Source organism: Dermacentor andersoni, chromosome 9 (assembly GCF_023375885.2).
Source record: "Dermacentor andersoni chromosome 9, qqDerAnde1_hic_scaffold, whole genome shotgun sequence".
NCBI lineage: Eukaryota > Metazoa > Arthropoda > Arachnida > Ixodida > Ixodidae > Dermacentor > Dermacentor andersoni.
Window position 1 is genome coordinate 41,840,078 of NC_092822.1, and position 15,141 is coordinate 41,855,218.

The 15,141-nt window shown below is 44.1% G+C and overlaps 2 protein-coding genes across 3 annotated transcripts in view; one reads left to right on the top strand and one right to left on the bottom strand.

The window, feature by feature from the left end:
* The window catches only part of LOC126527645 (uncharacterized), a 202,351-nt gene that overhangs the window by 169,583 nt on the left and 17,627 nt on the right, over window positions 1–15,141 (top strand). The window contains exon 17 of one of the 2 annotated variants that reach the window (XM_055068915.2): window positions 7,709–8,121. The exons of the other annotated variant lie outside the window; for it this stretch is intronic. The gene's annotated coding sequence lies outside the window, so the exon portion shown is untranslated. Of the gene's footprint in view, window positions 1–7,708; window positions 8,122–15,141 lie in introns of those variants that run through there. 2 annotated transcript variants of the gene reach the window in all.
* On the bottom strand, window positions 728–10,345 carry LOC126527729 (uncharacterized). The gene is made up of 6 exons (XM_050175605.3): window positions 10,236–10,345; window positions 8,132–8,277; window positions 7,178–7,261; window positions 5,604–5,642; window positions 3,987–4,037; window positions 728–902 (listed from the first exon to the last, which is right to left on the bottom strand). Exons 1-6 carry the CDS (start codon window positions 10,297–10,299, stop codon window positions 855–857), a joined length of 432 nt encoding a protein of 143 aa, XP_050031562.1. The 5' UTR covers window positions 10,300–10,345; the 3' UTR covers window positions 728–854.

Genomic DNA, 15,141 nt, shown 5'->3' on the forward strand with positions numbered 1-15,141 from the left:
ACGTCATTAGATTGCGCAGCGCGTTCTGAGGCAAACGCGCCAGAGGAACCAGGTTTCATGCACGCCTCAAGGACGACGCGTTTCGGTAGCAGCAATACGGCGGGCCGCTATACCTTGCCTCGATGCTAATCGCGTTAACTTCAACCGTCATCGAAGGATGATTTCCGCCAGAATTTTTCTTCCTTGCCCCTCCCCCACAAAGTGGTACGTGTCAGCGGCACACGAATTGAGGCTGTGCAAATTGTGCGAAGGGTGGATAAAACCGAAGTGCTGCGCTGACCATTGTATAGATGTAATAGAGAAGGACGCTGATTCTGCCACGTGGGGGCCTTCTTCACAGGCGAAAACCACGCCAGCGTATTACACCAGGGTTTTTTTTTTTTTTTTTTTGTTGCGTCTACGCAATGTTTCATCCCAACCAGTTTCTCTCAAACCTTTAACTTCTTTCCGAACAGTGTTCAATTGTGCGCTCTAATGCACTGGCGGTAAATACTTATGTCATGTTACCGGCTCAATCTGTACAAAGGCAGGCTGCTAATTTTTCAACGATACTGTCTTTTACCCTGCGAAAATGATGCCCTACCATAATATCCGGGGAAAAAAATGCTTGTCTCTCTAGCTGCAAACTTGGTGCTTGCTTTCGCGATACCACGAAAGGTATCAAACAGCTTAATGAATACGGGACACTAAATGCAAGTGACGAGGAGAGAATTAGAACTGCACTGAATTTTCTGGTTCATGGTGTTTATTGAACATTCAAAAGCGATAAACACCGCAAGGATCCCCTTTATTCACCTCGGTCAAGCAGTACAAGTAGTTAAACTTGGTTAACGCTCGTGGGCTGTTGCTGCTCTTCAAGGGCTGCTAGCATCCAGCGCAGCCAGTTTTGGAAGAAAACAAACCTGAAATAATGGAACATGGAGGTTAATTGGAGTAGTTTGAAACTATTTTTTACCGGCGCGCGTCCATTGGTTCTTAGGGAATAATTTGTGGACACATCTAGGACCGTTCCATTTGTGTAACAGGAAGCATGCGCAGGAAACAAAGTTTTGCGAGAGTTGTTACAGCAAGACGAATGCCCATTTCGAACCAGCAAATGAAACATTTCCAATAATGCTTTTCTACTCTTGGGAACAGGTCACGTTAAATGATGACCCTCCGCGATAGTCCCTTCACTATGGCATTGCGATGCTCAGCTCGAAGTCGTATTCTAGTGGGGGCTAAATGCTAAAATTTGCGTGCACTGAGGTTTTAGTGCACGTTAAAAAACACCAGGTGATCAGAATCAAAACTATGGCGTTCGTCATCAGAATATCGTCTTTTTGGCAACCCCGACACAAATATTTATTTTAATTTAGCGTTAGGTGAGGAAAACGATGCTTCTATCTTCAGGATATTTTGATGGCTTTGAGATTCACGAAGTTAACTTCAAAATCATCCCTATTGCTCGTTTTTTTATGGTAGAAATCTGAGTAAACAGAACGTCACCATTAAACAGATCCGTTTCCACTGCGTTTTCATAGCACTCAAGATTTTTGTAGGGACGAGCCGTGCGCCTCCAATTTCGGGCGATGTGGTTCTTTTCCACCGGTGATTACGCGTAGCTCATCTCGGCTCAAGCATATAAAGAACTATCTCAGTAGAGTAACACTTTGGGCACGGCAATTTAAAATAGGCGTTTTTTTGCACGCTCTAGACAAATAAAATGGCAGCGCCTGCACTGTAAGTCCGACAAGGCGTGGTGCATTTTCATGCCATAAACCTGCTGTGGTCGCGTAGGAGGCCAGTCTTTCTCTCCCGCAAAGACGAGACTCGCCCGAGTAAAATGAGACACGCTTACTAGTAAACTTGTATGTATTATTATAAGGTTACACTGACACGTCAGCCAATTTCCGAGAAGTGTAGCATATTCTTTTGCCAAGCGTGCAAGATAATATGGTGTCATTCAATAAAGCTGCGTGAAAATTTGTCTTGCTCGGGTGTCGGTATTTTGGTATGTTGGCTACCGCGAAAAATCGGTAAGCTCATTAAATGAGCACTCATCCGCGAATATTCATTAAGCCACATTGCAGAGAAAAAACAAATTGTATGCCTGCTTATAAGTATAAAGAGCGGGAGACAACCGTCAAAAATGGCAGGAGATCCCTCCATTGGAGCTCTCCCGGCCACTGTTAAGTCTTATTTTCTTAATTTCTTAAGTAGATATTGCGAAGCAAAATCTTAGCGCCCGTACTTCACATACCATTGTTTCTAGAATACGAGCATTTTAACTGTTTAGCCAGTTCTCGATGAAGAGTGAAAGTGCGCCATCACTACCGACGTTCTTAAGGTGACGAGCATAGACACAGCTTCACACTAAAGGTCGCGGACAAAATGAACGAGTAAAGGTACATAGTGTTGGACGCAGTGATATTATGCCGAATTTCGATGGGTATAGGCTTACGTTCGAAACTCCGGTTCCAAAAGCTTCTTCTTTTTTTTTTGCTTTCTGCTTTCTTCGCACTAGAAGTATCGCAGTTACGTTCAGCAGACGAAACATTGATTGCGATAGCAAACTATTAGACGGCTGTACGCAGTAAAATTCGCACATTTATCAGCTGTATGGCCTGCTGTAAATATTCACTTACTAACTAAATTTACAAGCCCGGTGTCAGGCTCGCACACGCAAATATGAAGGCACCTCACAGGATCACGGCGGACACTCGCGGTCAATACGCTGACGTGATGAAGAGCGGCAGCAGTGGCGAGCGAATTTCCCGTCGTGCTACCTGTGGCCTCAACGCGACCTAGGCGCGCGAGGGCACAACGCGCACGAAGCTATCAGCTGTGGCGCACGTGGCCAAGCTCAGCGGCGCCACGCACAGCCTCGACCGGACTAGAAGCGCATAGGCGCGCTACCCTTTCCTAGCTAGTGCGCGCACATCTCCCTGCTTCCCCTCGCCCCCGGCCTTGAGCCCGCGTGATAAGTCGGCGCGCAACCTCCCGGCTTTCCTCCGCTGCGCGCGCGAGAAGATGCCACCGTGCCAAGCCACTATGCTTCTCGGCTCGCCCTCGCATGCTCTCCCTCGCACCTACAGCGTTCGGAGCGCGGCCGCGATCTTATCGCACTTGGACTTGATGTGGAACCTCACGGCGACGCTGACGGTGAAAAATATCCTTCAGTGTTCATATAATTGCTATCACAATCGAAATTTCTTTAACCTTATAGAGATCTGTGTCTTTTATAGTAAAAAGAGAAGGAAGAAAGGATAGGCAGAGAGTTCAACCAGACTGAGTCCAGCTTGCTATCGTACACGTTAGGGGGGAGATGGGGGAGTGAAAGAGAGAGAATACAGGAGTCCATATCGCACTTGCACATGCACTAAGTTAGGTGCAGGATGTCTACAGTCGGGCACTCAAGTCTGTTGCCTTCAGGTAGTGGAGAAGTGGTCGAATTACTTTCTGGGCCAGTGAATTGTGAGGCCAGGCTCTCGAGATCTTTACTTCTGTGAGTGGTCTATCGTCAAGTCTAGTGAAGGCACGTTTATAATGAAAAATAATTATGCACTGCAGTGAGCACGTGCTGGTGGGCGAGCTGGTTGCACATGATTACAACGAAGGCGCCAAATAAAACAACGGAGGAAGGAAGCGCCTATGTTGTTGTCCCATGTCGCCTTCCTTCGTCCGATGTTTAATTTGGCGCCTTCGATGTAATCATGCACTACAGTATGTAAGAAGAGATACGTCAAACAACAGGACATAAGACGACGGGACCAAAATACGAAATATGAAATTTTTATAGTGTTTTTCGAATGCAGGTATTTATTCATTCATTCACATATTTACTCATTTTTATTATTTATGCCACAAGGGTCCCAAAGGGACATTACAGGACGTATGCGCATAAGAAGGGCCAAATTAATGATGACAACATTGCAAAGATGGATGAAAACACTGGATGACACATCTAAAGTGTACTGTAAGGCATTGTTTTCTGGTGCACCTACCTTGATGGCGTCGTAGATGGCAGTTTCTTTCTCTGTTAGTGGAGTTGCTTCCTGCAGGGCAAGTATATGAAAGACAAATATTAATGCTGATCATTAAGAAAAGAACTCAACCATGTGCAAGGGAATTTATCAAGGTATTACATATTATTGCCACAGAATACAATCCAGAAGCTCCCGCATCGAAAATAGTACCTGAAAGCTATTTCTTTTTGCAACAGAAATGACAACGAAGAATTTGAGCTAATCTTGAACGGGTGCTAAGGCATATTAGAAGCCATTTCTCAGTGGCATGACGGTGTGTACACTTTATGCTTCTCGACAGGTTTTATATCAGGTCACAAATGCATAGGTGAATTCCCTGCATTCGAGCTATTTGTCAGGATACTCTGGTGGATGCTTCAAACCGAGATATTTTTATACATGGCTAGTCTTTCGTTATCAAGTCGCTGTGCCCGATTTTTTTTCCCTTGTATTAGGCTTCTCTTAGTATATTTCATACGAAGACGTCTCTTTGAGTAATGCCCTATCGCGCCTGCTACAATATTGGTTGATCGCAGTCACTTTATATTCTAGGTAACGTACGGTATCGATGGTCCCGCAGAGGTGTCATAGCACGTGCAGAAGTCGAATGAAAAGTTGTGTTGTTTTTTATGCACGCTGAGGGTAGTACCTCCTGGTATATTTTGCTGATTTTCTAGCAAGTGCCATCGCATACCTATTTTCCTAACTTCAGTTGCTTATAACTGAACTGTGTTCTAGGAATCGAACATAAGTATAGTCTAAAAAGAATTCAGTCAGTCGCACGGCATACGTTTCTTTCATTTAAGGCAACAATAAAACTGTCGGCTTCAGCAAGTCCCGCAGTGCTGAAGCCGACATGCTGCGGGTTTGCCCACCTGCTGTGGGTTTGCCCTGTGTTGAAACCGACGAGGCTTCGGCACCTCGCTGCACCGGGACTTTCGCCACATAATCGTAGCCACTAAAGCGGTTGGACGCATGGACCGCATTATTAATCCCTCCTGGACTTCATTAGCTAAAGCGGTTGGACGCATGGACCGTATTATTAATCCCTCCTGGACTTCATTAGATTCAGAAATCTTTTTTCATTCATTTAATCATCAATATTTGCCCGCAGCCCGTACCCATGTATGCCCTGGGGCATTTGCCCTCGCTATATAAAAAAAGCAAACAAATCAGAACGAAACAACAATAACGAGCAGATTGTGACTGTCGTACAATATAAACGAGTGGAGGAGCTAAACGATTAGTTCCATCTTGTGAGACGCTCCTGTGATAAATTTAAGGATTAAGGAGACGGTCGCGGCAGATGAAGTAGGCTGACTTCGATCAGATAGTTTCTGCAGAGATAATACGATTGTGCTTTTTTTTTTTTACTTTTCGTGAATCAGGAGATTCGTATTATCGATTCCTTTGTGGTTAATAAACTCCTGAGTTACCGCATATATTATGCTTTGCAACACTTGCCGGTTGCAGAGCTAGAGCTGACGCTCGAGTAAAACAAGACATTTCGTGTTATCGCGTGGGGCGCCTTTTTATCTTGTATGTGCCAGCTAAATGTAGTTATGCAGAATTTATCGGTGCCGGCAAGCAACATACCTCCTGACGCTTTGAAGCTTCCCGCCAGCATTCTTTCTCCTGAAAAAAAAAAATAGGTAAACGAACAAAATACTATCGTGAGAAGCGTAAATTACTACCACCGACCGAACGTAGAATTGCTAATCATGGCCTCGGAAAAAATTCCAAAGCTGCTCCTATGCCAACTTTTGACTTTATTTCAAGCCTTACTTTGTCGAGCAGTCCAGCAAGCGCCTACGATATAAGTTTACTTCTCTTTACGGAGAGCGCCATAAATGTAATTTTAAGTGCAGACTGCGCAGTTGTGAACAATAATGCGCTGCAACGCAGAATGTCAAAACCCTGGTATTAGGTGCTAACTGAACCTTGGAAAGCACTTGCGACAACTACATCGAATCTCCGAGTTCTTGTTGTATAATGACAAATCTAGATCTGGCGAGGTTCTTAATGATTAGGATAAATACTCCCGCAAGCTCGTTAGCACACATTAAAAAAATACAAAGTGGTAATTGCGTTTCCATGAACCAACGTCGGTGACTACAGTGCATCGTGATGATGACGTCACATCCGACCTATTGATGGTAGCCCACAAAGTATGTTCGAAGTCAGAACGGTTGTTCATAAAACGGGTGTCACCATCAAAGTTCTTATAATTTTTCACCTAGCGGCTGTAGAATCATCAATGCTCGCTCTTCGCTTGTAACTTCACTGCAAGTGACATCGACCTTTGCGCAAAGGAACCCGGCCATTGCGTCGAAATGGCCCACAAAAGAATTGCTCCATTGAGTTTTTGACTTGAACTACCACGAACAGCGATTATGAGTAGCCTAAATTCTGGATACGGTCAAGGAATCTCCCGCGATCTGGAAAAAAAATTAACTGCCCTCCTTCCCTCCTCAATCTTTAAGAAGCAAAAAGGAACTCTTTTGCCACCGAAGTAAGTCCTATGAACTCATTCTCTAAGACGCTGTCCACGGAAATCAGAAGCGGGATGTAGCAACGCACTAATGGTGTCCGCACATTAGCGAGCAGGAGACGCGAGGCAGGCGTTCGTAGCGACCCCTGCGCGAAGTTGCCGTTACTGAGTACCACCCGATTCTGGGCCAGCATACTCTTGTGTGTACACTATACTCTCGTAGAGGGAAATCAAATGAAATCGGTGGCCCCATGGTCAACTAACAGCGCCAGGTTTTGCAAGGGTGTGGCCCTCTTTAGGTAAGGATGCCCCGGGGTATGGCACTGAGCGGCATGAGACCGACGTAAAGCCGTGTCGTGTTTATCTGTAATTACCTGCGCACTTGCGCAGAGTTGGTTTGGCGTAGTGCGTACGACACTCGGCGTGAAAAACCTAGATAAGCACTTGATTCCCACTTGGATATCTATTCGTACGTCATGTTGTCGGGATTTCCGGACCCGCCAAAAAAAAAACAACAAGGTGAGCGTGCTGCTTAGCTTACACATTTGCGCGCACTAAAGCTTTTGTTTTTCTCTAGAAGTTGATGATACCTCACATAGGTCAGCGTCATCTTTGCCGTTCCGTCCGTCCGTCATTTAACTCAGACGGTCAGTCGGTGACTCATCAAATTTATACTTACAGCAGCGTCTCTTTCTGCGGCGTCTGTAATTCCAGATTTAGTTGCGACGCATCGCGTTCCCTCTTTAGACACGGGCACAGTGAACTGAAAGAAAAAGTTGGCATCATTATCACTCGCCCTTGCCAATAGGTGACCTCATAATGATCACTTCCGCACTCCTCGTGATAGATTCGGATAAGAAATCCATAAACCCAAAATGCTTTATTTCACAGGGTCCAATATGTAAACGTTTGATAATGTTTCGGTTAAACGTGCTTCTTTGTTGTGGCAAGGGAGGCTGAGTCGGAACGGGACCTGACGTACTAGAGCAAAGCCCGTGGATGCGCTCGATGGAGTGTAACTAATTACTGCAGAGAGCTCTATGATGCCAAGAAAGTCATTTTGACAGATTTCTTGCCTTGTTAACTTCGCTTTCCTTTGGAAGCCTAGCACGTATCCATTATCTTCAAACGGAGAATTCAGACGTTCGGACTGAAATTTGAGTGGCAGAACTGCATGAATTATACCTTTACACTTTTTTTAACTTCGCAGGTAAATGTCTGTGTTTTGCTTCACCAATTAACTGCGGGAATTCTCGACCCTACCTATTTTATCAGATAGGTGCTGCCAATGGTCGTTTCTTGCTTGTTTTTAGATCTATTTCGTTGACTTGGCCTGCTTGCCCAAATCGCTATCTTATTGCACTGCGGAAAATCATTGCGTAAATTAGTTTTGCCTTTTGTATACCTGGTGAAATGTACTTTGTCTGCCGAGTATCGTCAGTGGCAATTTGCCAAGGCTGCGGCATAGGCGACCGTCCCTAGTTGTGCTATTTCAGTGCTGTCACGTCGGATGCGGCAAGATTCACCGTACCACCTACGCATACCTGTGATTGTCCTCAATTCTGTGATAAGCTGTGCAGCGCAGTTTAGAAGGAGAAAAAACGTGCGAGTACTTTTTTACACGTCGACTTACCTTTTTAAGCAGTTCGATGCCATCTTCCTTGTGTTCTGCGGCGCATTCCTGAATAAGCTTCCCGCTTGCCAGTATTCTCTCCGCAAGTTCATCACTTCCAGCATTTTCGCGCACGTTCTGCTCGATGAGCTTTGCCACATCTTCGGCTGCAAGAATATCACGCACGGGAATGTAGTCGTTAACCGTAGCTGACGACAACAGCTGTGGAACAAGTTCACAAAACGAGAGACTCAGGCCGTTGATTTCGCTGTTTTGGCAAGGGTGAGTGCGGTCAAGGTGAAATTGTCCTGGGCAGCAAGCAGTCAACGTAATGAAGTGTTGCGGCCCTGTCAACTACGAACATTCTATATAGTCAATGGCGACGTTGAAATGAGCGACAAGGAATTGCGCTAAAGCCTGGGAAGAGACAGATTACTATTTCCAGCGTGATGAACTTTTTCAACGTCACAAGCAGTCGTTAGAGAATCAGGCTTTGATAATGAAGGAAAGGCATCAGGATAAAGGCTTTTCCAATAAATCAACGTTGCTTTTGTAACTGGTTTGCAACGCGATTCTGAAGCATGGAACCTTAACACACCTTAAGGCCGTCTTATTATATTGCGTAAGCACGCAAGCACACAAAATCAGGTAGTCAAATATTCTGTTGAAATATTTTTCTAAGGAAGTTTGTAGTGACATACATCTTGGTATTTCAAGTCAAGTCAAGTCAATTCAATTTATTTCAGCATTTCTTTTGTACAAACAGAAGAATGCTAGGACAAGCACAAAAAGCTGCTAAGCTGCAGCTTGACTGGGTGCTTGCCCCATCACTTGGCAGAAACAAGAGACAGAAAATACATTTGAGTGAAAAAAAAAATATTTACAGATTTGAAATGGTCATGTAAAAGCATGGGAAAAATTTCCACGAAGGTATCTGCTATACGAGTAGAGGAATTCATGAAGAAAGTCCTCACGGCGTGTTTGTTGACTGTATATGCTATCAACGTAAAATATTGTACCTCACTAAAGTTATCTGAGCTATGAGCGTGATTTACCTCCTAATACGGTAACGGAGCTTTGGTGTTCCTACCAGAAGCACCATGCAGTTTATCACTGTTAGCAGAACCTAAGCTTAGCAACAATTACTTCACCAGGCGGAAGTATTCGTAATATGTTTTAATTGCTACGCTTGCTTCATTAGAACCACATATGTTTATTTAAAAATTTTCTTTTTGGCATAGAGACTTTGTCGGTCACCATTTCTGACACACTAGTTATATTGTGTAAAGCGTTGTGTTTAGTGCAATAAGATTTCCTTCTCCCTAATTTAACCAGGCGTAAGTCATTTGATTTAGAAGAAGTGGACAAATTATATACGAAACCAAAACAGCAAGCATTTGATCACGCGGTCAAACTGCTTCTATTCAGGTATCAGAGAACCGTGTTAATATAAACATTTCATGAAGGTGGTGCATTGCTTCCACGCTACATTTATCATTTTCAGCCTTCGTGCATCAGATTAGAGTGTCTTCGCATACGTTCAATTTAGGCACATCGCGTTTCAAGAAAGATTTCAACTAGCTGGTAATATCCACACAAAAAATTTGAATGTTATGCTGGTGAATGTAAACTGAATATGTAACTTCATAGAATAAACTTTTCAAAAGCAACAGTTGGGATTGTTCCCCCCTTTTTTTTTGTAGGAACCGATAATATAAAATATTGAAAAGCTTATCAAAGAACAAAAGTTTCCGTCACACAGGTACTTAAGGGCAGAAAGCTAAATAAATCTTGTTTGCTTGCGCGTAGTTCTTTTTCTCAATGCTGTTCGTGCAAAATAAATTGTAAAAGATGAAAGAGTATTCAAATAATAATAACATTATAAAATTATAAATGAGTAATTTGCTTGAGTAATTGAGTTGGTGAGTGACGTTAATATTGTATTCAAGATAGCGAAATTCTAGTTCAGAACACACAAGCAAATGCAACGGCGTTTTGAGACACCGTATTCCTGGGTTTTTGAATTCTCTATTCTTGTTCTTGTCTTCCCTTCCCTTAAATTGTTAATATCTCCGCCAGAAACTACGTCATGTTCTGGTGTGTAACCTCAAGTCAGCAGGCTCACCCTCGTCGGCGGCTACCAGGCAGACGATGCCAAGGCAGAAACACAGCACAAAACCTGTCTTCATTGCAGCTCTGCTTACGTGCGCTCGACAGGAATTTCAAGAAGGGCGTGTATCCGACGAAGAATCAGACGTGTCTAACCGCATTGTCGCGACCACGTTCTTATATACTCCCAAGAACATCGCCAGGCCATCAGCTCGATGACGCTGGTGTCCTTGCGACGTGGCTACAGCCACTTCTCGAGAGTGTTTATAAACTTCGCGGCGCAAACGACTCTTTGAGTGAGGGAGCAGTTTGAAGACAAGAATAAAAGAAAGATTGAAACGCCGCCAAGGTCTACAATAACGCGCCGTCGACTTCCCGCCACCGCCCTTTTTTTTTTTTTTGGCTTCAATCGCACGAGGAAGGTGGCCGCGTCAGGTAACGCTCGCTCGCTTTCTCCAACGCGAGGCTTCGCACGCAAAACCAGTTTGCTAATGCCTTCCTGATAGGAAGCGTCTGCTCGTTCGGGTCAGCCGTTGGTGTCGCATCTCTCAGATGGGTGCTCGAAAGGGGCGTCCCCTTTTTTCTGTCAAGAGATGTGAGCCGTGACCGATATTATGCGGAGAGAGAGACTTGAAGCTTGCGCAAGCATCGATTTTTTCGCACGTCCATCATTGGAACACAGAAAATAACGAGGAAGCAGACCTAACTTGTGTATATGTGGTGCAATGCGGGCTTGAGTGACAGATTTGAGGAAAACGTCATGAGCTTCGGGCTAGCATGCAATGAGTTGACGAGACAAAAAGATTGCACCTGCATCGAATCGGTGGTAAACACTTCTGGCGAAAAGAGTGACGTTGGAAAAGCTTCGCGGAATTCAGCTAATAAAAGCCTACTCGACAGATTTGAAGCTGCAAGACACGTGGTTAAGTGGACTTGGTTTTGTTGCTTTTATTGGCATTATCGCATGCTCCTTTCTTTATGGTGGTAGATGAAACAGGGCCGTGAGCTATTGAAAATGACCTTTGCAGTAATAAAAAAGTGCCTTTTTTGAATCTCTAGGCTAAGTAATTTGATGTCTTTCTCTGGCTTGTGGCACTTAGCACTCCTCTTACTGATTTGTTTGTAAATATTTCACGCACGGCTCTAACTCGTAAACAAATGGCCGGGGGCTGCAGGCTTCCTACGTCTTTCTCATTCCTTTACGTGTGGTTTCTAAGCATGTCGAGTATTCGAAATATTTTAAGGCGTCAAAGAAAAAATAAATCTCAAGAACAGGCACACACAAATCTAATCTGGAAACACAACAAGCCTCGGAACCAATGTCAAGCATATTTTAATTGGACTATTTAACATGGCGACGCGAAATGAATTGGTGACATATATCGATGCTAGCAGCTGTTCCCACCTATTGTGGCTAGATTTGACATTTTATGACAGCCGTATCCGTTTTTTATGCATTAACAAATGTTTACTGATATTTCCAATGTTTACCTTTTGATTATGATAGCTCTTCCTCGGCAATCTTGGGGAGGCGAGTCTTTATTTCAAAAGTTTAAGTAGGTGTATTACTTAAAGGGGCCCTGAATCACTTTTCTAACTAATCTTCGAATGGCGTCACTATTAAAATACGTGACTCGACGAATATCATGCCGCAAATAATATTCGAAACCTTAAAGCATAAGTTGAGTTATCGCACCGATACCCGGCTTTCTCTCTTTTCGTCTCTCTACCACGCGCCGGAAGCTACACAGTGGAGAAGCCAAGAGAGCAAAGCGCGGGCCATAAGTTGAGTTTCGTGGCGACGAAAGGGCTTTTCGTGGTACCCCGTGGAGGCCTTCGTAGACTACGTTGAAATTACAGAGGCCACCAGCAGCAGACAGAGCTACGCAGAGTTCAATGATGAAATAATGCTATCTTGCGAGATGGCGCATATATATATATATATACATATATATATATATATATAATTTATTTAGCTTAAAATGAGCAAATAAGTGCTACTGAGTATGTCAACGCAATCACGAAATCATCCTATATCATTGGGCCGCCAACTGCTCTAGACGACGACATTGCGGATGCTAGAGCAAGCGACTGTTTTCTGCTTTCGACACGGTATTGCTAATTGCCTGCTGCCTGCCGCGCAATAATATTTGGCCCACATGTTTATAGAAGCCTCGTTAACATGTCGGCAACGTTGTTTTTTTTTACTATGTTCAAGAAGGGTTTTGAGGCCTCTTTATGTTGGTGTCGTTTTTTCCATGTCCTGAGATTTCTATGATTTAAGCGAAGCCAGAGATGTGGCGCAATTAGGCGTACGTAATCATGCCAAAGCGCCAGCCATAAGCGATGCTCTCCCATTTTTGTGAACTACTTTTGCTTCAAAAATTAGGATGACCCGCCGTGATGGTGAAGCGGCTTCGGCGTCGCGCTGCTATGTCCAGGGCGCGGGGTCGAATCCCTGCGGCTGCGGCCGCATTTCAATGGACGCGAAATGCAAACACATTCGGGAACTTTGCATTGGGTGCACGTTAAAGAACCCCAGGTGGTCTAAATCAACCCCGAGTTCCCCACTGCGGCTTGCCTCATAGTCATATCATGGCTTTGGCACGTAAAGCCCCAGAATTTAATTGAATTGAAAAATTAAGGTATCGCTGTTGTAAGTGTGAGAGTGGGTCTTCTCAGTCGAACGACTTCCGTGTGGTACGGTAGCTAGCTGGGCGAGCCGGTACAATTGCACCTTTACTTCCAGCGCGAACGAACCAACAGGGACAAAGAAGAAACACCTAACACAAGTGGTGTGGTACTTCCCTGTAGCATTAGTTTTGAAGCTTCGCTGTAGGCATCCGTCAAGATGAGATGTAGCTGGAGAGCTCGCCAGCGAAAAATGCCAGCGAAGAGTTTCTATAACAATTATGAGCAAAGAGAAAGGAGCGAATATCTATGCACAATTTTTTTAAATACCCCAAAACTATTCCATTGTGATTTTATTACAATCTCCTGATGTAACATTGACGTCACCGTTTGTAGCGTTGTTTGACCAGTGTATTCGAATGTTCTCTTCATGCATACGAGGTCACTTTTGTTTGCTTTCAAAGTGAATACCATTGCCTACCTTGACAGGTTTTTCTTATCTAATTGGCTGACAAGAGGGGAGGAACGCGCATAAATGGAGAAGGTTTCTGTGAGTCCGATCTAGCGCAGGAAAACTTGTTCACCTGATGAGGAAGGCGGCGGTGGTGTATGCAATTCGTCTGCTTCTACTTCCTTAGTCTGCGGTGAGTGGCCGAGAATCACGGCAGTGTGCAACGTAAGATTCAAAACCGCGCTAAGACGAACCATGAGCGAAGAGAGGGCCAAGCGATGTCGCGTACGTGCAGAAAGAGCGCGACAACGTTATAAGCGCTTTTTTTTATGTGCAAGTAAGGTCTTTTATTCATGCAGCTCCGAGTTTTCAGTGCGAGAGGGGTCAGTGGTGCCGGCCATCTTCTGTGCCTCTCGGAACAGGGCAGTTGCCGGCTATTGTGGGAAAAAAGAATGGCTTTATTCAGCATAATAGTGCATCTTTATCGCGTACACAACCCTTTGACGTGGCAAGAATACGTGTTCTTTTTTTTACTTTGCTTGACAGACAGGGGACACGACACACACATACAAGGCTTAGCACTTGATTTAGTGGCATTAGATTCCAAGCCTTTCAGCCTCAGGAAGATCTTAGGTCCTTGGCCAACATACTCGTTGTAAAGATGCGCGTTACTGGCCCTTCAAACATTTCTAGAAGCGAGCAATATTCTCGGAAAGTATTAAGTAGAGTGCTTAAATGTGATGGACCATTCTATGTTTTTTCTTTTACCTGACTTTGGTCAGTCCAATGCCTGGTTTTCTGTACCTTTATAAGAATTTAATGCGGCATTTCTTATGTGCCCTGATTTTAGTCTAGCTAAGTGACAGGGCTTTGCGTTTACTTTAATGCACATATGTGGCTGGACTTTTTGTTGCTGTGTCCCTTAGTTGACTATCAGTTTTAGTGTAGCATTAGATTGCTTACGTGACTGGACTTTGAGTTGTTATGATTTGAAGTTGTCTTTCAGTTATATTGTGACATTAATGTACTTATCCTACCGGAATTGGTGTTATGATTTCACAATCTTTATTACGATTTATTCCTTTAATCCCTATGTGAAAAGGAGTAGCCGGCACCAATTAAAGGCAACATCTCCTAAACATGATATAATTAAAAACAAAGCCAGGATGCTAATGGCGATACTGCTTTTGAATCGAAAAAAAAATAATATACTTATTCGACCTAATCATGAGCATAATCAATGTGTATACGTCATATATTCGATGGAGAATTTTTGTGACGTCACGTGACCGACAGGCTGAGTGGGCCTGGCGCAAAATGTTTCCAACCAAACGTGGAACGTAATGGCATAAATGGAATAGAAACAGACTAAAATAATATTGCTTTACAACGCCCAAATATTTGCACTTTTCTGTTATATCTTTTTTTTAAATAAACGTACAGTGCTAGCGCAAATATCACACTTGAACTTTCTTAACCGGCCCTGCACTCGTGCTGCACTCGCACGGCCCCTGAGCTGAACTAGTGCAGAAAGTGCAGTCCAATGAAAGAGACCTTCTGTCTACCAGCAAAAAAGTAAATAAATTAATAAATAAAGGGACCTTAACCACCTTGAAACCATGCGCGCCGCTCAGCAAAGCTCTGGGCAAGCATGGTCAAAAAAGCTTGTGCACTAAGGTTCGTTTTGACGCTTCGATGACTTTGGTGAGGGCAGCGCCCGCGACGAGCCGTAACCAACACGTCCAAACGATAAACGTGGTTCGTCTGCGGCGGCGCTGATTGGCGGACTTCAGAAGACGTCTATGGCCGACGTTTCTGGTACAGGTGGTTTTTCTTCTTT